The sequence below is a fragment of the Cyphomyrmex costatus genome, unplaced genomic scaffold (assembly GCF_001594065.2).
Source record: "Cyphomyrmex costatus isolate MS0001 unplaced genomic scaffold, Ccosl1.0 scaffold18, whole genome shotgun sequence".
In the NCBI taxonomy this organism is placed as follows: Eukaryota; Metazoa; Arthropoda; class Insecta; order Hymenoptera; family Formicidae; genus Cyphomyrmex; species Cyphomyrmex costatus.
In genome coordinates, this window is record NW_017275824.1 from 2,190,388 (window position 1) to 2,211,828 (window position 21,441).

General features: G+C 32.5%; 3 protein-coding genes across 4 annotated transcripts; all 3 read right to left on the reverse strand.

Annotated features, from left to right (window-relative positions):
• LOC108772169 (nucleolar protein 9) lies at window positions 1-2,268 on the reverse strand. Its single transcript, XM_018537658.1, has 2 exons — window positions 2,187-2,268; window positions 1-1,838 (listed from the first exon to the last, which is right to left on the reverse strand). The coding sequence occupies exon 2, from the start codon at window positions 1,831-1,833 to the stop codon at window positions 13-15; it is 1,821 nt and encodes a 606-aa protein (XP_018393160.1). The 5' UTR covers window positions 1,834-1,838; window positions 2,187-2,268; the 3' UTR covers window positions 1-12.
• A 1,613-nt stretch (window positions 2,269-3,881) lies between these two features.
• LOC108772162 (feline leukemia virus subgroup C receptor-related protein 2) lies at window positions 3,882-9,866 on the reverse strand. Of its 2 annotated transcripts, XM_018537649.1 has the most exons (10): window positions 9,814-9,866; window positions 9,486-9,646; window positions 9,348-9,413; window positions 8,731-9,109; window positions 8,410-8,641; window positions 8,020-8,257; window positions 7,180-7,391; window positions 4,897-5,000; window positions 4,679-4,789; window positions 3,882-4,424 (listed from the first exon to the last, which is right to left on the reverse strand). In XM_018537649.1, the coding sequence occupies exons 4-10, from the start codon at window positions 8,940-8,942 to the stop codon at window positions 4,088-4,090; spliced, it is 1,446 nt and encodes a 481-aa protein (XP_018393151.1). In that variant the 5' UTR covers window positions 8,943-9,109; window positions 9,348-9,413; window positions 9,486-9,646; window positions 9,814-9,866; the 3' UTR covers window positions 3,882-4,087. The 2 variants fall into 2 exon arrangements, with proteins under 2 accessions (XP_018393151.1, XP_018393150.1); XM_018537648.1 differs by lacking the exons at window positions 9,486-9,646; window positions 9,814-9,866 and having other exon boundaries at window positions 9,348-9,468.
• A 1,350-nt stretch (window positions 9,867-11,216) lies between these two features.
• Window positions 11,217-20,849, reverse strand: LOC108772191 (feline leukemia virus subgroup C receptor-related protein 2-like). The gene is made up of 7 exons (XM_018537680.1): window positions 20,662-20,849; window positions 20,341-20,572; window positions 19,952-20,189; window positions 19,054-19,265; window positions 18,792-18,895; window positions 16,669-16,975; window positions 11,217-11,621 (listed from the first exon to the last, which is right to left on the reverse strand). Exons 1-7 carry the CDS (start codon window positions 20,847-20,849, stop codon window positions 11,217-11,219), a joined length of 1,686 nt encoding a protein of 561 aa, XP_018393182.1.
• Window positions 20,850-21,441: the final 592 nt, after the last annotated feature.

Consider the following 21,441-nt stretch of genomic DNA (forward strand, 5'->3'; position numbering starts at 1 on the left):
ATAAATGAATTTTCATTTCTCATGGGTCTTTTCAATAATATCTGCAAACATTGCTTTCGTCTTTTCATTTTTCCCTTGCAATTGTGACCACTCCTTCTTATCTCTCGTGAACAAGGGGACGTTTAGTTTCATAGAAATAATCTTGCCTGATGTCGTGGAAATTAAGGATTGTCCAGCCGCGGCCAACTCCTCCATAATAAAGACTTTTTGATTCATGCGTGCCCACGCCCATATTTTATCCACGCACCTAGATCCGTGCGTACTTTTGGCTAATTCTGCCCAAGTGCCGTGCAACTTCTTACATAATTTCTCCCTACTCTTCTCGCCGACGTACTTGCTGTCCATGAAAGCATCCAGGATTCGACTTCCTTTCGGATCGCCAAATAATTGTAGTAATTCTTCGTTATTCATTTCTAGTAAAGAATTCACAGCTTTGATGGGTTTGTTGAACTTTAATATAACTTGCATTATCAAACTTCCATGTAAATGGAGAGATAGTTGTGGGTTACTTGATTCAGCTTCCAGTTGAGATGGTTTCTTTAAAGTTATTATACATCGTACAAGCAGAGTTTGATTTTCTGAGGATGCATCGCATTTTAGTAGATTGATCATTGCATTAACAAATGGACCTTGTTTCGTCTGCAATCTCAAACATGCATTTCCTGTGCTGACTAATATCCCGGTAAAACCAAGCTTGAGAATTTTGGGAAAGTGTTCTATTACTTTGTCAAATAGTTCTTCAAAGATTTCTTTAGTAACACAATAATCTAATAACTTTTGCACGCTGAAATTAGTATTTTGTGTTGAACATAAGTATTCTAAATTTTCAATAAAAAAGATATTATATAATTTTTTAAAGGTTTTCGGCTGTGCTACTATCAGACAAGCTTCCAGTATTCTAATAGAATATTCGGAATGAAATATGCTCGGTAGCTTCTCATCTTCTTCTACTTTAAAACATTTGGTTCTAATCTTCTTGATAATAGTTTTCGTTAAATTTGGATCAACATCTTTCAAAGAGTACAAAATGCATTGTATTAAACCAGAAGTTAATTGCTCCCGTCCAAACTCACAGAATTGCGGCCATTTCTGCAATCGGTCGCAACTCTGTATCAGCAAGTCTTTATATTCCTGTATCACAGGACGTCTTTTTGTGAGATCCGGCATGCTAGATTTCTTATTACATTCGTTAGGATCCTCAATTAATCCTGCTAAACATTCTATAACTGTTCGCAAGACGTGATTAGCATAAGTGTCAAATACGAATTCCTCACTATTGTTGAGAACATATTTGCTCAGTTTTAGAACAATATTGTTGTAGGACTGTATTTCAGATGGCTTAATATCTATGATAGTATCAACAGTGTTTTTTGATTTTGTGCTTGTTTTTTCGTCAGTGACATTCTCTGCGTTTGACTCAGGGTCTCTGTTGCCTCTGTCAGCACAGACTATTATTATCTTCTGTAAAATATGACTGGCAAATTTGTCGGTGCTTAATCGTCTCAGAGGGGACTCGAATGCCTGAGTTAGTTTTTGAATGGCCTCTAGGTTGGCATACTTCAGTAGAGAATCTATGACGCGAGATCCAACTTGATTACATGCACATTCAATCTCACGACCAGATATCTCCTGGTAGACATTTTGCGCAAGCATAATCTTCTCGGGCAAGGACGAATCATTACGTATTAACTCAAGAATACGAATTAGGTAGTGATAGGTGTCACGGTCCAGATTGTTGCCAAAGTCTTTCTGACGCGCAAGTTTCTTTACCATTTGTGTGTGAGAACGTTTCTTCTTTCGTTTCCTTTTATCGACTTCGTGTGCCTCCGCCATGCTGTCTGTTATATTAGATTTAAAAGAAATAGCTTAGATTAATTTGTAGCAAATTTATCATCATAAATTATATTACTCCGGAAATTAGTACATACTAAAAGCTGCTATATAGAAAATTAATTAAGTTATATATTTAACATTTAACAGAATTGTAATGTTATTTAATAAATAATATTGAAGTATTTAACGTTATTTAACAGAATATATTGTTTCATTAAAGTTGATTATATTATGCCACTGCACTCAGATACTTTACATAAAGCAGCCTTTAATGTGTACCAATTCAGAAAAGTCAACTGATCGAATTCATCGTTAATTTATACAACATGCTTTCTCTTTCTTTGATATATTACCTTTCTTTGTTGTCGCCTATGTGACTACAATCAAATCTATCAAATTAATGAAATTGATGACAATACACGTTATACACGTGGAGTCTGACTAACCTCTTTTGGCTGTCATTTTATTTGCTTCCTGCGTTCTCACCATTTCCCCCTAGCAGCTTTTTCCGTAACCTGAACCAAGAAGATGCCTAAACATTTGCTCTGTCAGTAAATTTCTTTGATGAAAACTTGGTATACCACTGTTGGTAAAGTATATTTATTTCACGCGCGCGCGCGTTGAGTGTTACCGATTCAGCGTCGATAAGTCATCAAACCGCTACTATGCCCCAGCGAATTAATGCTCCGCAGTGTATAAACAGTGTATTATATATATATATTTTAAGGATGTATTCCGAACCGGGTTAGTTAGTAAAATTTTTCTCAGAGATGACGGTTCGGAATGTAATCTAAAGAATGCATTCCAAATTACGCACGAAGCATCATTTGTTCTTGTTGTTTACCGAAAAATAAATAAGGATGAAATAATACATCATGCGCTTCATGCATAATTCAGAACGCATCCAAAATTGTTCAAACGTCAAACGACCGAGTTGAATGTTTGCGCAATTGGTAATCCTGTGCAACGATGACGTAGTTCCGGAGCTTCCGGAGTCCGGACTTCGGAGCGCGTAGAGTGTATACTGCATATACGTCCGTTTCGCGAGTGAGTGAAAAAGTTGTGAAAAAAATGTGATGGAAGTGAATCTCCTGGGAGCTATGCATCTTCGACCGTGTCGAATCGCATCGTTTCGGTCTGCAACAACTCGATTTACGCACACGTCGGACGTTTGGGAGTTTGGAACAGGATCACACAAGTAAGAATTCCGAGTCTTGAAATTGCGCAACTTTTAGAAGATAAAGTTTCATGATTGTATTCAATTTATGATTTTTTCAGGGTAAGTTTGGGCATTCGTCGGGGGAATTGTCACCGGCTTCAACAACGCAAGAAAAAGTAATCAAATTATTAATAATCATTTCGTATGCTATATTTCATGCAAGATATAATTTGAGTCGTTTCATTGAATTTTGTCTTACATTTTCGAATAAATTTTTATTATTCACTGAAAAAAATGTATTAAATTTTAATAAATCATTTACTTGAATATAGTAAAAACTAATTATTTATTAAATATAAAGATATGTACAAGAACCATTAATTAATTTAACAATTATTCTTTTTTATTGAACATTTATTTATTTTACGGAAATGTTTAGTTGGTACTATTCTAGTAAATAATTTATTAAAATTTAGTACACTATTTGTATGCTATTTAAATAAATATTTATTAAAATTTAGTACATTTTTTCTCAGTGTATTGGCAATCTGACAGTTATGTCATTTTACTTCAAAGTTGTATTTTTAATAGAATAGAATTTTGTTCAAGAATAGAATAGACTTGTTAAGTATGAATAATGATATTTCAACTCATTAAATAGTAAATGTTTTTTAAAAATGAAATGTATCTTTTTGAAGGAAAAGTGACATTATTTTTTAATACTTTATGTAGCCATTATCTCATTGATATTCAGTAAGAGATATAATTTATAATGTTATATTGCATTATATGTATATACTATATTTTCCAAATTAGCCTTTTATATTTATTTTATACATATTTTATCTTTATAATATCTTTATTGCGATAAAATATCAATGATTGCCCTGACTTTACCACGAAAAGTTACTACAAGAGAATCTATTAAAAAGTTTGGAAAGATTTTATACATGTTAAGTGTATTTTTTACATGTTAAGTATAAGGTTCCGATTAGATATACTTTTTGGCTATTATGTCTTTTTTGCGATACGTGTGCTATCTCTGTGTGACTTAGAAACTTTTCACGTATATACATAATATTTGCTCCCTAACTTTTATGTAATAGTATAAGTTAGTTGAATAGTTTCTGGGACGCCATCGACATTGCTTTCAATTCCTTCATACTGAGCCTTCTTCTTCGCGTTTTGTCGTCTTTGTTCGTCTTTCGTCATAGCGGTCAAAATGAAACCGAGCAACAAAGTCAAGCATAAGCCGATGTGCACTGGAATGTCGCCGTACATGTTCATTAGTAATCCTAATGATATAATGAGTATCATACTATACGTGCTGGTTGTTATATTGAGAACTCCCGCAGCTATATTTTCCGACTCTGGATACGTAAATTCGGTGCACAAATCATATCCCATTGTTAGATATCCCGACATAAAGTATCTGTAACAAATAATAGAAAGTAATAGATATTGCTTAAGATTTTTGGCACACAATGTTTAAAGTATATCAAACAAATGTAGTAAAAAGAACGTAATCTTATACGTTAATAAAAAAACAGTGAGATCCACAACATCATATCTTACTAAACTGTTAAAAGATTAACTTCTATTACTTTACACAATAATAAAAAATATAAATAATAATAAGTAATATTAATAATATCAATATTTTTAATAAATGTCGATATGTTTTACCCTAAGAAAATTGCCGACATATATACCATCCATTTTACACCCATGCAAGTAAATACAGCGAATAATATTTGACTACATAACGTAAGAAGATATACAGTCATGGCAGTTTGTCTGAAAATTAGAAATATGAAATATTGTCGATGCGATGATTCCACCGCATCTTTTAGGTTAAAATAAATTTTAATTGGTTTTTAAGACAATTGCAAATTTCTTCTTACTTGAATTTATGCGTTTTATCAAGGATGATACCAAAACTAATAGAACCAGCCATGCCGGTGAGAATTGTGGCTAAACCAATTCTGCCTGCATCTTCTTCTCCATTCTAAAATACATGAGCAATCATAAATCTATTTTGCCTTTAGATATAAAATATATCCAAAAATATATGAAAATATGTTTACATGTTGCTCACATATAAATTTATAAATATTTGTTCAAATTTGTCTCTTTTTAATAATTTTATCTGTTGCATTGAGATGGGGTATGTTAAGTTAGTACCCCAACTATAGTACTCAGGAGTTCTGATTAGAGTTCCCACTTCCTTTTGACGAGACGAAGAGTTCCCTATAGTTAATAACAAGAGTTCCGCTCAATAAACATTTTTTTACAATTTTTAAAAATGGGGTGCTAACTTTTTTTCGAATTTCGAGGTGGAATAGTTCTGAGCGGGTTAATAGCTTCAATTTGCGATTGCCTAGAGTTCCTGATATGTAAAAAAAATTTTCGAATATAAAAAAAAATTAAAAATTTTTGAAAAATTAATTTTTAGATACAATAGTTCTGATGATAATTTCTGATTCTTTTTGACGATACGAAGAGTTCTCTATGATTTTTAATGACATATGCGCTTAATAATCATTTTTTAATAATTTTTTAAAAATGAGGTACTAACTTTTTAACGAAATTCAAGGTCGCATAGTTCTGATCAGCTTAACAGAACTATTTTGTGAATACTTAGAGTTCTTGATACATAAAAAACATTTTTGAAGAATAATAAAGTTTTAAAAAAATAGTAGAAATCTTTGAAAATTTTTTTGAGAGTACCGAGTAGTTCTGAGTTGCGTTTCTTATAGTTCTCGACGAATTCTATCGAAAACTGTAAGGTGAAATAGCGATTGGACCAACGGTTTGTAAGATACAGCGACATTTGTTAAATTTGTAAGATCATACAATTTTTAAATAAGTATATCTCAGAAACCGTTGGTCCAATCGCTTTGAGCCCTGATACTTTTCGACAGAACTCGCCGAAAACTGTCCAGAACTCCAAACAGAACTACTCGGTACTCCCAAAAAATTTTCCGACGTGGGACTTACAAAAAAATTTTTGGTCAAAAATTTTTTGGGAGTACCGAGTAGTTCTGTTCGGAATTCTGGACAGTTCTCGACGAGTTCTGTCGAAAAGTATCAGGGGTCAAAGCGATTGGACCAACGATTTCTGAGATATACTTATTTAAAAATTGTATGATCTTACAAATTTTTAACAAATGTCGCTGTATCTTACAAACCGTTGGTCCAATCGCTTTTTCACTTGACAGTTTTCGATAGAACTCGTCGAGAACTATAAGAAACACTACTCAGAACTACTCGGTACTCTCAAAAAATTTTCCGACGTGAGACTTAGAAAAAAATTTGAAGTGAAAATTTTTTAGGAGTACCGAGTAGTTCTGATCGGAGTTCTGAACAGTTCTCGGCGAGTACTGTCGAAAAGTATCAGGGCTCAAAGCGATTGGACAAACGGTTTCTGAGATATACTTATTTAAAGATTGTATGATCTTACAAATTTAACAAATGTCGCTGTATCTTACAAACCGTTGGTCCAATCGCTATTTCACCTTACAGTTTTCGATAGAATTCGTCGAGAACTATAAGAAACGCAACTCAGAACTACTCGGTACTCTCAAAAAAATTTTCAAAGATTTCTACTATTTTTTTAAAACTTTATTATTCTTCAAAAATATTTTTTATGCATCAAGAACTCTAGGTATTCACAAAATACTTCTGTTAAGCTGATTAGAACTATGCGACCTTGAATTTCGTTAAAAAGTTAGTACCCCATTTTTAAAAAATTATTAAAAAATGATTATTAAGCGCATATGTCATTAAAAATCATAGTCATTAAAAATCATAGAGAACTCTTCGTATCGTCAAAAAGAATCAGAAATTATCATCAGAACTATTGTATCTAAAAATTAATTTTTCAAAAATTTTTAATTTTTTTTTATATTCGAAAATTTTTTTTACATATCAGGAACTCTAGGCAATCGCAAATTGAAACTATTAACCCGCTCAGAACTATTCCACCTCGAAATTCGAAAAAAATTAGCACCCCATTTTTAAAAATTGTAAAAAAATATTTATTGAGCGGAACTCTTGTTATTAACTATAGGGAACTCTTCGTCTCGTCAAAAGGAAGTGGGAACTCTAATCAGAACTCCTGAGTACTATAGTTGGGGTGCTAACTTAACATACCCGTTGAGATGAGTCTCGATGAATTAGCTCACCTCGAAGTGTGCGAGGAATATTTGATTGAGTAATGTAGACACAGTAATAAACACGCCGGTGTTCAAACCATAGGAATTACAGAGCATGATGAAGTTTTTATTTTTGCAGAGCCTTTTAATCGGCTCCACGAATTCCTCTCCTTTCTTCGTACGATTCATTTTCTGCAATGCCCGCGTCTCGCTGGGCGGTAGTTTTGGTTTGTCCTGAAATACTGATACAAGAACGCGTTGAGAAGATTAAAATGCGATAATCTTTTTTGGGGTGAGAGCAATCTTTAATTAATTAACGGTTGATCGTCCTTCCACTTCTTCTCCACTCTTTGTGTGTGATTATGTAGCTAAGATAAGTAAAACTAAAAACCCGAATAAAGGGATCGAGATTAAAGTAGATTATCAGCTATACTGAAAAATTTTACTACGTTAAAAATTTAATAGATATATTGAAGGATAACTTTTTGAAATTAACGTTAGTAGGGAATTATTTCGGTTTAACGGGCATAAATTATAAATGACTGACCAAGACACATTTAAATCTTATTAACCAAAATTAACACATTGCGTAGTTGTACAAAAGCATAGATTTTATTTTTACGTATGTTATATATACATCTAATTTTGAGTTTACATTATTTTATTAAGTTAAAGATTTTTTTTCCATATGTGTACACGATATGTACATGATACACATGCACGCACGCACGCACACACACATATAAAAGAGATTAGGAAGAAACTACGTAAACCTTTTTTATTTTAGCTCAGATCTGTTTCATCTTAGGTGAAAATTAAATACTTATATACTGCTGAATTTCTACTTGTTCTATTAGTTGATGCACTTACATGTAATCACAAGAGCGAATGCAATTGTACAGAAAATTGCGACTATCCAGCACAAACGTGATAAATCTTCGCCAATATCATCCAAATTATTGTGATTTTTTACTATTATAGGCCCTAAAAGAAAATATAACGCTACTCCAAATTGATTGCCAAAAATACTCAAAGATGTAGCGGTCGAGATTTGGTTGGCAGGAAACCATTGCGCAGCCAATCGTCCTGGTATCGGTAGGACCGTAGTCTAATACAAAATTAGTAATTACTACTTTCTAAATAAATTGCAGAGAATGTAGAGTAATGATATAATTACTAAAAAGGAGGAAAGTGAAAAAAGTTGAAAAGATATCAAGATTTTCTGTAAAGATTTATGAAGTAAATTAAAAGAAATGTAACCTGGGCGAGCGCGACTATTGAATGACCGATGAAAGCAATGTAGAACCTATCGGGTTGAATGGACAATGTTTTTATCCAAGCACCAAGGCAATTAAGACCAGCGCCTATGGTGATGGTCCATCGCAGACCGCACTTATCTGTCATGTACGACACTGGAAATATAAACGTCACGTAAAATGCCATGAACGACATCGAGGTCCAGTCAACCATTCTCGAAGATACTCCATAATATCTATAAAGTACACAAAGATGGACATTGATGGTTTTTACATTTAATTAACCATTTCATCAAAATTGTTTATTTTGAGATAAACGTGATACTTGGTAATTATGTTGGTTATAATTGAGTACTCTATCCATTGAGAATTCGATGCAGCATAAATCATGAAGATAATTAGCATTAGCCACCTCTTTTTATACACCTTCAATTTTAATGGTTCCACGTCGATTAGTTCACCAGCCTCTGTTATTTTAGTTGAATCTTTGTTTGTGAGTATTTTGCTTTGGTTTTCATCGAGGTTTTTATTTCCCATTATTGTTTTTTCACTCTTTTGCGAAATAATTTTTGTAAAAAATGTAACTTTGATGTGTATCTATTTAAAACCTTTGTCTATTTGGGCGTCATAATTTGGTCTCTGTCTCGATTTCGTTTCGTCTCGTCTCACGAGAGTTCTCGATTTTCTAGAGTCTCGGTGAAATACTAGGGAAAAGAGCAAAAAACATTTATCACTAATTACCCCCTCTAAAGTTGTCACTACCTATCCCAGGGACAACTGTTGCTGTTAAGAACCGAGTAAAATAAAAGGAAAAGTTAAATAACAATGATGTTTGACATTTTTCCAAAACCACAATAATAATAAGAAAATATTTATTCACATCGGTGCATTAACATCTATCAAAATATAGCTTCAAACACAACATAAATATCCAGGTGTTACCTTAAAATGTGAGGAGTCAAAATTCAAGCTTCTTAATCATCAACATATGATATCGCTGGTCACTATCTGAAAATATAACAACATAATCCGGAATTTCTTCATGTTAACGATCGATATTACAGGAGCTTGGTAAATTACAAATATTCAAAATGTCACTACTAAGTCCCCGTCACAATATGCCCCCCTCTTCCTTGGAGTTGAAACGTTCATTGACATTTTAAAGAATAAATGGATTAATGCATATTATTAACCACGCTGACTTTCATTTACTTAGTCTTTGGATCTCTTTTGTTTGATATCTAAGTTTAACAAATTTTTAATTTTACACTTTTCTTGAAATACATTTTCAATGCAAAGGCATTTAATTCTGAAATGCGTAGTGTACACCAAATTGTACAATTTTATACTGTTAATCTTGAGTAATAGTTTTATAAGCGACGAGACTTGGAATTGTATTTCTCGTTACAAAATTGTGCGGATTAATTTGAAAATGACATAATGATGTTAAAAGGATTGGTGTTGATTGTGGTTGAGATGAAATGTAACTGCCAGTTATGTAATATTTCTATTGCACAGATAGACTCGTTTAATGTCATGTGACGAATTTACCTTATCTATACACGAACAAATAAAATGACATTATTAGCTTAAGATTTAAGAAGATCTATACTTAGTCTTATCATGAGTTTTGTCAGATACAGCTGCATCATTTTTGTCCGATTTTAAAACAATTATGCGACACTATGCATTAATTATTTTATTTTACCAAATAAAGGAGTCAATAATTTATAATTTTAACTTATATTTATCAATTTTATTTTATTTTTGATATCGAACAATTTACACGTGTAATGATGTCTGTTAAGCTGGACCCTCCACCATCGAAAATCAAGTTCGCAATAGATCAAAAATTTAGTGCTTGTTAGGTGCTCATTTAGTATTCTACCAATCTTAGTGCTCCACCCGTTTAGTGGGAATTAAAAAAAAAAGAGAAAGTCCAGCTTGCCATTAAGCTGGACCGCCTCTTTTTTTTTATAAATAATTTTTAACAGTGCTTTATAGGAATCATGTCATCTCTGTTGAAAATCATTTAAGTTTATTGGAATGTTATATTTATTAATTTTGTTTTAGTAATAATTCTTTAATAGAGTATTTTATCGGCAATAATTTTTAAGATTTCTTTAGATTTAAGATGGTTTATCTTCGATAAATCATCAAACAAACAAATTTTATACGTTTTATTACGACAAATATTACAAATGTGTACTTTTTATATTGTTAAAATTTGTGAAATGGATCTTATATTAATAATTTTTTCTTTAAGTTTAATTTTTGTTTAATTTTTTTTAAAATACATTTATTTTACAAAATTTGTATAAAATAAAAACAAAAGAGCACTTAAGCATTAGGAACAAGAAAGAGAAATGATTGGTTAACGAGATAAAAGAAAAATATTGATTTTATCTTAAAATATCGAATAATTATACTAATTTTTAAATAGATGTTATTTCTCTACAGTCAGATAAAACAAATTTTTTATTTTTGTCTATACAATAAAATCTCTTGCATATTTGTAAGAGATTTAATATCAAAGTCATATTTAAAAGACGAAATTAGCACATTCGATGTTTCGGTTCTCGAAATTACAAACAAATTCTCTATACTTGTTTCAATAACTAGATCATAGATAGTAAATTTATATATAACATATCAGTGATATATTATATATCACTAATCAAATGTATATTGCAGTAATATATCTCTAATATTATAATAAATATACATCAGTAATAAATTAGTGAATGAGATAAACGTTTTTGTTATTCATTCAACGTGTATTTTGTGATACTCTTTACTTTGTATTATTATCTATACGATAATCTGAGCCGGTAGAAAAGGGAACGTATTGTAGACGTAGACAGGCCGATTAAACGCGAAAGAATTCGCGATTGCTAGAGCCGGATTCGTCGTCTCGAAATCGTCCTCGGATTGTTCGTTTGGCGATGTCGTGGGTTCCCTGCTGCGAGGTGTTGTCGTGGTTTTTACAGTGGTGGTCCGTGGCCGCGTGGTTGTAGTCGTGGTGAATAACGGGTCGCGATAGGTAGCTGCGGTATCTGGCGGTTCGTAGCTTTGTAATCCCGGAGCATCGTAATACGCATGCAATCGATTGTTGTTGGGATTAAAACGCCGGCCATTAGGACGCCAACCCCTGGGCTTATACCCCGATAAATCTGACGTCACCGCTAGTCCGATATAAAGGAGGACGAGGATGAGCTGGAAAAAAAAAAATACAATCGATTTAGTTTAAATAAAGAGAGACGATGTGACATATGCTCGAATAGTCGAGCCACTGTTATTTTTATTCGTTTATCCGATGTCCGCTTATTTATTTCGCGAATATCGAAAGCTGTTTCCTTTTAACAATGTTCATCATTTATCTAATGCACACTGTATGTTGTACACATCTACGTTTTTTAAGTAAACGAAAATAGAATAAGTATTCAAATAATTATAATCTTTTCGTACAGAAGTTTAAAACGTTTTACTTTAGCAAATAGAAGGTAACATATTTAGCAGAATTTATTTAAATTTGAAAAGTAGTAAAACGTTTTACCGTGAACTTTTGTCTATTAAAATACTCAGATTTCGTAAATAATATTTCATCGTTGCAGTGAACGTTTTGTTCATGACGAAAAGCAATTATCTATTGTATATCTCGCCGTTTCGCCAGCAGCGGATCAGAACTCTTGGCAAAAGCACTTGCGCACTGTTATTGCGTTACTATCATTATCCGGCGATCATATTGTTCACGATATTCCTTAGTGTGCCAGATCCGCTGTTTAACGAGGCCATTAACAGTTTCTTCGGTAACGAGAGAAATACACGCGCCGAATATCTTTGCGGGAAGCAAATGGAATATACTATTAAATTGAGTATGTTCAATTATACTCAACTTAAATGATTTTTAATTATTTCTATAAGTCGCTATTTTTTTCTTTAATATAATCTTAATTTATTTTAACTAAAACAATCAGGTTAAACAACTTAACTTATGAAAGTTCTTCGGCAATGAGAGAAATGTACGCGTTGAATACCTTTGCGGGAAGCAAACGGAATACATTTTTAAGTTCTCATAATGTCTAATTAATAAAAATAACAAAAGATTATTCAATTAAACTGAGAATTATTCAATTAAACTAAGAATAGAATGTGAGTATATAATCAATAGGAGATAAATGCTTTTTAACGGTCTAGTTGGATATTAAACATTTCTATAATTCTATGTGAATTTAAATACTACATATGTAACTTTAAACTGCGCGTCGAAATGATTTTTTGGTCTTGAAACGCAAACTCAATTGAATCACGGAATTACCTCAGTAACATCGCAAGTTAAATTGTGTAGTAATTTAATAATTCAATGCCCATGCCTTTATGGTGCAAAAGCTTAGAACTCTTGCACGGAATACAAAAGACTCGGGTTCGATCCTCGGCCGAGGTAATATTTTTCGTAATAAAATTATTTACAGATTTTAAGATGTTTATGATCGAATTATTAAATTTTGCTAGTCAATAACTATTATATTGCGGTAGTTCAATGTGGAGTTTGCGTTTTAAGACCGAAAAATTACTTCGGCGCTCAGTTTAAAGGACTACATACTTACGTAGTATATAAATTTACACAGAATTATACAAGCACTTAAGATCCAACTAGACTGTATTAAAATGCATTTATCTTCTGAAAGATTAATTAACTGAAGGAATTGGGTTATCATTGCTCCTTTGATGTCTAACAGTGATATACTATTTTACCGTCTCCCTCATTTTTGTCGATGTTAATATCGCTGCCAAATGTACACTGAAAAACTTTGGACTGGTCTTTACTGAACCGCTGATTCTGTCTTTATATGCGAAACTACCGATGTATCAGATCGGTGCCTAAGCTTCGTGAATACGAAACAAGGTGAAGACGAAAACGATTTCGTTTTTCGTTTCGCTGCTATTTCGTAATACGGTACTCATATTACGTGTTAAGAATGTTCGCGGCGGGGCGAAATAATGTCTCTGTTGCTATATTCTGGATATATATATGTCAATTTTACGTCAACTTACGGTCCAGTTGATTTCGTTTCGCTTGAAAGAACGGAACAATAAAAAGTCGTGACGTAAGACGAATCAAACATGATCGAGCGTATGTTCCTCGGCACGTTTGTATTCTCTTATAACTGTCGAATTTTCATATCTGAGTTGCCGCAGTGAAATGTTACGTATATACCTACATACATTGGTATATATGAATAGATATCTGGAAATACGGCGTAACGTTTTACTATCGTGATAGAATATATTCCGCGGTGTGTTTCTCACCGTGTACCAAATTAGTGATTTGGATGCTGATAAGCACTGCACTCGAATTCACAGGAAGCATCGGCAGCGAGTTTTCAGGGAAATGAAATATTCTCGAGTTTATGTGTGCAGGATAAATTATTACATTTTTTTTTGCCTTATTTCAAGAGTTTAAGATAGTAGAATTGAAATTAATAAATAGAAGGATGTTAATTATGTCAGAAAAGTTATAGTTGGTTTGTGAGATAGTTTTTATACGTTCTAAGAATGAAAACTATAATTTAGATAATAATAATAACGTATTTACACATGTGTGTTCATTGGTGAGGACGGATCAATGTTTTTCATATCATTTGGGTGTTTTAAGCATGGGAACGGGAACACATCCATTGTAGCGGGTGTTGTAATAGCTTGCGTGAATTAAGGACGTGTCTGGAATTTAAGATCGCGCGCGCAACTGTGATGCATACCTTATGAATTCGTAAGATCCGCTGTTTGTTCGCCTATATACAAATAAATTCGCTCGAGACGATTCAGAAACGTGGCGCGCGAATTAATCGTCGATTTGACAGTGATGTTGAGTGACGACGTTAATCAGAATTCTGACTTGTTCGTACTTAGAACTTGCCGACTGACGCGTGTCATCAATCGCGCATCACAGCTTATGAAGCGATATTTGCTCATGATATTCGCTTTTACCAAGATTTTCATCTTATTTAACTTGCTTTATTTTAAATTTCGATCTTCTTATCATTTACTTTGCAAGTGTCACTCATCACATTTAATATAGAAGATATATTTGAATTAAATCTTAACGTAAGAGAAATTCTTCAATATGAAACTGAAACTCGATTATTCTTTCTTTGATTTAATTTCTAGCTGAAAACAGATGTTTCATAAGAAGAATTATAAATGTTTAATCTTTTATTTAATTAAAATTCTGATCATATCGATCAAAATTTTTATTATCTCAATTAGAGTTATAATAGATTCAATCAGAAAATTTGTCCATTTTATTCAACTAGAATTTCTTAATGAGTCAAACTTTTCCTAATATTTTTTTTACTTCTTAAAATGGAATATTATATTTGTGCGTTTTTGTTATATGACAAATTTTTTTAGCCTATTGATTGGCTATAGGATAGAGATATTCGAGAACTTTTTTATCCTGTAGCCTTTGTCGTATGACAAGAATGCACAAATGTATAATATAATAGTTTTCAAAAGATGTAGAAATGTTTGCGCGTAAAGATTTTGCTAGCGCATATCTGCGTGCTGATATTTACTACTGCAAATAAGAAGAGGGAAATAATTTCCGTATTAAAAATTTTGACGTTCAACTTATTTTCATGTCGTATTTGTGCGACAAGAAAGATAAATAGAAAAGACGAGCAGCGTGCGGTGCGCTATCGTGCGCCTCGCGAAATCGAGATAACAACGCTGTCGCAGACAGACGACATGAGTGTTGGATTGATCGAAAGCATACGATATAATAGTCCGCGCGTCGAGAGAACTTTTGTTCTCTGATTGAGTATATCAAGTATTCTGATCGAGTAACAAGTGGTAGACGCGTCCGTCATGTCACACGTCAAATGCAGCGTATTATGCGGCGTTCATTTCCATGGCTTTGTGATATCTAAAAACAACGCTGAGGTTGTCCTGCTCTTTGTCGATAAAGATTTCGCGTTAACGCTCGAAATGGCTTTTCCTATTCATCGATGTGCGCATGGCAGAATCGATACGACTTTTGCGTTCTTACATTATTTTCCGACGAGATGTTTGAAGATAATTATCAAGATAGAACTTTTTTTAGTATCTAAAAGATTAAAATTAGTATATAACATAGGAATATTCAATAGAGAGAGAAAAAGAAAAAACTTTGACAGAGAAAATATTGCTTCGCGAAATAACGCGTACATAACAAATATAATATTTCTTCTTTTGTGATCAACAATTACCGATAAGCTTCAAGCTTTATGTAACGTATGTTTTACAGTTGTGTAAAATATGAGAAATTTATATATATTTTATTACCGTTTATTTAACTATATTTAATATGAATTTTTATTTAAATTACTCAAAAATATATTTCAAAATTCAATCGAAATATCTCCATTCTGTCATTTGTCATTTTGTATTTGTATTTTATTTGTAATTCTCATTTTTTCACAATGATTTGTGTCACTTTTTGCAATACCGTTTATCACAGATACGGTAAACGCTAAAGTCACGTTATCTTTTTCTTCAAACTTATTAAGAAAAAGATAATGTGACTTTAGCGTTCACCGTATCTGGGATAAACGGTATCGCAAAAACTCTAATAACGCATCACTCGCGTATCATGTCGAGCATGTCGAGACGCAATCCCCACACCGCACATTTGCTAAAAAGATGTGCGTGAAGTTAGCACCGTCATTTCGAAAAAAAATAAAATAAAATTTGTGTTGAATTGTGCTAGATTCGTGTTACATTGTGCTGCAAGAATTAATGACATAACTCAAAAAACAAAGCGTTAAATTGAAAAAAACGTTTTTTTCGCCAGCACCGCCATTTTGTTTAATCGGCAAAATAAACATTGTGCTGAGTTGTGCTCGATTTGTGCCACATTGTGCCGCAAAGATTTCAGCCGTTCTTTCATAACACCAAATGTTATGACTAAAAATTATAGTTTTTCCCTCCGTGTTCGGTTTTTTGCCCATAAATCGGGTTTGTCTCTTAAAAAGAGAAGATTTAACATATGGTTTTCTTAAAAAGCAACGTGTAAATTTTATATGTGCATATAATATGAGATTAATTTTTTTAGACATTTTATTTTATTTATAACATATTATTCAGGATACATTGACAAACATTAGAACATGAACAAAATTATATTGATTTGGAAATTTCAGTAGCATCTCGAAAGATTTAAAATTAATATATTTATATCTATTAAGTAACGCTATAAGTTATATAGTTAAGTTTTTTCTCGAACGTCATCGATGTATTTTTCAATTTTTGCGATTTCTGTATATTGAGCCTTCTTTCTTGCATCTTGTCGTCTCTGTTCATCTTTTGTTATAGTGGTCATAATGAAACCGAGCAACAAAACTAAGCATAAACCTATATGCACCGGAATGTCGCCGTAAGTTTGCAGTAATAATCCTAACGATATAACGAGTATAATGCCGTAAATACTGGTTGTTATATTGAGAAATCCCGCAGGTATATTCTCCGACTCTGGATACGTATATTCGGCGCACAAATCAAATCCCATTGCCAGATATCCCGACATAAAGTATCTGTAACGAATAATAAAATGTGATATTCCTAAGACTTTTAACAGATAACATTTAAAATATATTAAATAAAATGTATTGGAAGTGTGCATTAATTTTAAAGGATTTTCAAAAGATGGTGTAATTATATCGCATCGGGCAATATTGTTCCTACCTTCATGTCAAAGCACTATCATGTGACTTCAGTTTTCAGTACGTGTCATTTTGCCGAAGTGTAAACAATATTGTTTTTTTGAGCACTAAACATGTCGAATTTTGTGCCAACAAAACGCAATTTGCGGTAAACTTTGCTTTTTTATTTTCATTTGAAGAAAAGTGCTGCTAAAAGTCAACGAATGCTGTCGGAAGCTTATGGTGATTATACTCCATCGATTTCAACATGTGAATACTGGTTTTGATGCTATAAAAAAGGTGATTTTGACACGGAAGACGAAGAACGTCCAGGCTAGCCGAAAAAGTTTGAAGATGAAATGGAAGCTTTACTTGATGAAGACCGAGTTAAATGCAAGAAGAACTTGCAGAATCATTAAATGTTGATCGATCAACGATTTCCAGACGATTTGAAGGCTATTGGAATGATTTAAAAGCAAGGAAGTTGAACACCGTACGAGTTAAAGTCGAGGGACGTCAAAAGGTGCAAAATGACCTGTGAATTGTTGCTTCAAAGACACAAAAGAAAACGTTTTTTGTATCGTGACGAGTGATGAAAAATGGATGCGCTACGATAATCCGAAGCGCAAAAAATCATGGTGCAGGTCAGGCGAGTCATCAACATCAATGGTAAAGCCGAATATTCATGGTGCCAAGCTCATGCTCTGCATTTGGTGGGATCAGCTGAGTATAGTGTATTATGAGCTGCTCCAACTCAACGAAATCATCACTGAGGAACTAACAACGATGCAAATGAGCCGAGCATTGAAGCAAAAACGACCAGATTACGTGAAAAGACATGATAAAATGATTTTCCAGCACGACAACTTTCGGTCACATGTTGCGAAACCGATCAAGGAAACGTTAGAAGCGCTTAACTGGGATGTCCTACTACACCCGCTATATTCTCCAGATATTGCTCCTTCCGATTATCACCTATTTTGATCGATGACTCATGGCCTGTCTGAGCGCTTCCATTCTTATGAAGATTTAACGAATATCACTCATAACCCAAAAATGGGTCGATTCGAGGATAATCTAAAAAGATGTGTCGTTCTTTCGATGTGGAATCCCTCTACTTCCAGAAAGATAGGAAAAAGTAGTGGCTAGAGATGGGCAATATTTTGAATGATCAATTTGTAATCATTTTTTCACAATAGAGCCGTATTTTTACCAAAAAAATCTCTTAAAATTAATGCACACTTCCAATAATAAAGAAGAATCTAAATAAATATGATCAAACCGAAACTCTACTATTGTTTTATATCACAATTTCACAATTTATTTTATATGCCTCGAAAGGAAAACGTTAAACGTTAATAAAAACAGTAAGAGAGCAATAATTACATTTTACTAAATTATTAAAAAATTAATTTTTGTTGTTTTACACAATACATTTTTGAAATATTAATATTTTTAGTATGTGCATAAATAAGTATGTCGGTATATTACCCTAAGAAAATCGCCGATACGTATACCATCCATTTTATACCCATGCAAGTAAACACCGCGAATAACATTTGACCACAAAATGTAAGAAAATATACAGTTACAGCAGTTTGTCTGAAAATTGAAAATATAAATCGGTGCCGATGTTTCCAGGGCATAATTTACGATAAAATATAAATTCAAATTGGATTTTTGAGACAATTGCAATATTTTTTCTTACTTGTACTTATGCGTTTTATCAAGGATGATACCAAAACTAACAGAACCGGCCATACCGGTGAGAATTATGGCTAAACCAATTCTGCCTGCATCTTCTTCTCCATTCTAAAACACATGTGTTATCTATACACATCTTGCCTTTAGATACGTGCGTAAAAATACATTTATAATAGATATTGCTAAAATAAATTTATAAATTTTTTTTTTTAATTTCTCTATTTTTAATAATGTTCGATCTGCCGCATCGAGATTCATTTGTTCACCTCGAAGTGTACGAGGAATATCTGATTGAGTAATGTAGACACAGCACTGAACACGCCGATGTTCAAACCATATGAATTACAGAGCATGATGAAGCTTTTGTTTCTGCAGAGCCTTTTAATCGGCTCTATGAATTTCTCTCTTTCCTTCGTCCTATTCATTTTTTGCAATGCCCGCGTTTCGCTCGGCGGTAGTTTTGGTTCCTTCTGAAATACTGACACATAAGCACATGGAGAAGATTAAAATGCGGTAATCTTTTCTAGGATATGAGCGATTTTTACTAATTTAACTAATTAACGATTTATCGCGCCCTTCCTTCTCTTCTCTTTTTCTTTTGTGTGATTACCTAGTATTCATTTTATATATAGTATATCTCCGTTAGTTGTAATTTTCCATTCAACAATTTAACTGTTCACTGAATAGTGATGGTAAAGATAAAGGCCCGTATAAAGTGACCGAGAACAAAGTGGTTAATGTATTGAAAATGTTTTGTATTAAAAAATTTTTAACTACGTTAAAAGTTTGATGAATATATTGAGAAAAAAGAGTTTTTTAAACAAATATTTATAAGTGATTACTTCGATTTAACGAATATCACTCATAAATGATTATCTGCAAAACACATTCAAATCTCATCTACTAAAGTTAACATTGCATATGCAAAAAAAATCAGAGTTTTATATTAATATTATATATGCAATACAAGTATATATAATTTTGTTTCTTCATTATTTTATTAAGTTAAGAAATGGTTTTCTATATGTGGGAGGGTATAAAGGAACTAGGAAAATATTTTACATGTCAGTTTAGATCTGTTTCATTTTAAGTGAAAATTAAGCACTTAATATTGATAAACTATTTGTTCTACTAATATCTATTAATAATAGATAATGAACTTACATGTAAGTATGAGGGCGAATGCAACTGTGCTAACGATTGCGACCATCCAGCATAAACGTGACAAATCTTTGCCAATATCATTCAAATTATTGTGATTTTTTACTATTATAGGCCCTAAAAGAAAACCCAATGCTACTCCTAATTGATTGCCGAAAATACCCAAAGACGTAGCGGTCGAGAGTTGAGTAGAAGGAAACCATTGCGCGGCCACCCGTCCTGGTAACGGCAGGACCATAGTCTAATACAAAATAAAGTAATTACTACTCTCTAAATAAATAAGGCAGAGAATATAAAGTGATAATATAACCATAAAAAAGAGCAAGGGAAAAATTTATAACGACTTCAAGATTCTTTTATAGAGATTAAGAAAGTAAATTAGGAGAGGTAACCTGCGCGAATGCGACTATTGATTGACCAATGAAAGCAACGTAAAATCTATCTGGTTGAATCGAAAACGTTTTTATCCAGGCACCCAGACAGTTAAAACCGGCACCTATGATGGCGGTCCATCGCAGACCGCACCTGTCTGTCACGTATGATGCTGGAAATATAAATGTCGCGTAAAGTGCCATGTACAACATCGAGGTCCAATCAACCATCATCGAAGACACTCCATAATATCTATATAATACATATAAAAAATACTAACACTTTTATTGTCAAAATTGTTCATATTTTGCAAGAAATTGTTCATATTTTGCAGAAATTACCTAGTAACTACGTTGGTTATGATCGAGTATTCTATCCATTGAAAAGAATTCGATCCAGCATAAATCATATAAATGATCAGCATTAGCCACCTTTTTTTATATAGTTTTAATTTTAATGGTTCACCGGATTTTGTTATTTTTGTTGGATCTTTTATTGTGAGTATCTCGCTTTGGTTTTTATCTTCCATTATTGTTATTTTCACTTTTTTTGCAAAATAGATTTCTTAAATTTTATAGTTACTGTACATCTATTTAAGTTGATAAGATTTCAATACTGCATTTTTCTCTAATTGTTTTTTAATAAATGTAAAGATATTTAATTTTAGAAATTGAATAAGTATATTTGAAATTGTACAATTTCATAACATTAATTACACTATCAGTGATTTCCTTATCATATCTTGAATAACAATTTTATAAGCGACGCGATTTAGAATTGTATTTTACGTTACAAAATTTTTAACACTTCGCCAATTGAGTTGAAGTTGACGCAACATTTAAAGAATTGGTGTTGATTGAGACGAAATATAACTGAGCGTCGTGTAATATTTTCGATGCACAGACAGATTCGTTTAAAGTTATAGAACGAATTTATCTTATCTGTTCATAAACAAATAAAATGACATTATTAGCTTAAAGATTTAAAAAGATCTACTTAGTCTTAACACACGATTTTTATCAGATTCAGAAGCTGCAATTTTGTATGATTTTAGAGCAACTGTGCTTAAGACAAATTGATCATAATTTCTAAAAAGAAAATTCGTCAAGTTTTAATCTCAA

What these genes read in the sequence shown, in the direction of transcription:
- LOC108772169 (XM_018537658.1), bottom strand. Translation starts at nt 1,833, where the DNA reads ATGGCGGAGGCACACGAAGTCGATAAAAGGAAACGAAAGAAGAAACGT.
- LOC108772162 (XM_018537649.1), bottom strand. Translation starts at nt 8,942, where the DNA reads ATGGGAAATAAAAACCTCGATGAAAACCAAAGCAAAATACTCACAAAC. An exon ending in ATTCGCTCTTGTGATTACAT is followed by an intron (nt 7,392 to 8,019) that starts GTAAGTGCATCA and finishes TTCTTGTATCAG; the next exon opens with TATTTCAGGACAAACCAAAA. An exon ending in GATAAAACGCATAAATTCAA is followed by an intron (nt 4,790 to 4,896) that starts GTAAGAAGAAAT and finishes TCTAATTTTCAG; the next exon opens with ACAAACTGCCATGACTGTAT.
- LOC108772191 (XM_018537680.1), bottom strand. Translation starts at nt 20,849, where the DNA reads ATGGAAGATAAAAACCAAAGCGAGATACTCACAATAAAAGATCCAACA. An exon ending in ATTCGCCCTCATACTTACAT is followed by an intron (nt 19,266 to 19,951) that starts GTAAGTTCATTA and finishes CTTATGTGTCAG; the next exon opens with TATTTCAGAAGGAACCAAAA. An exon ending in GATAAAACGCATAAGTACAA is followed by an intron (nt 16,976 to 18,791) that starts GTAAGAAAAAAT and finishes TATTCGTTACAG; the next exon opens with ATACTTTATGTCGGGATATC.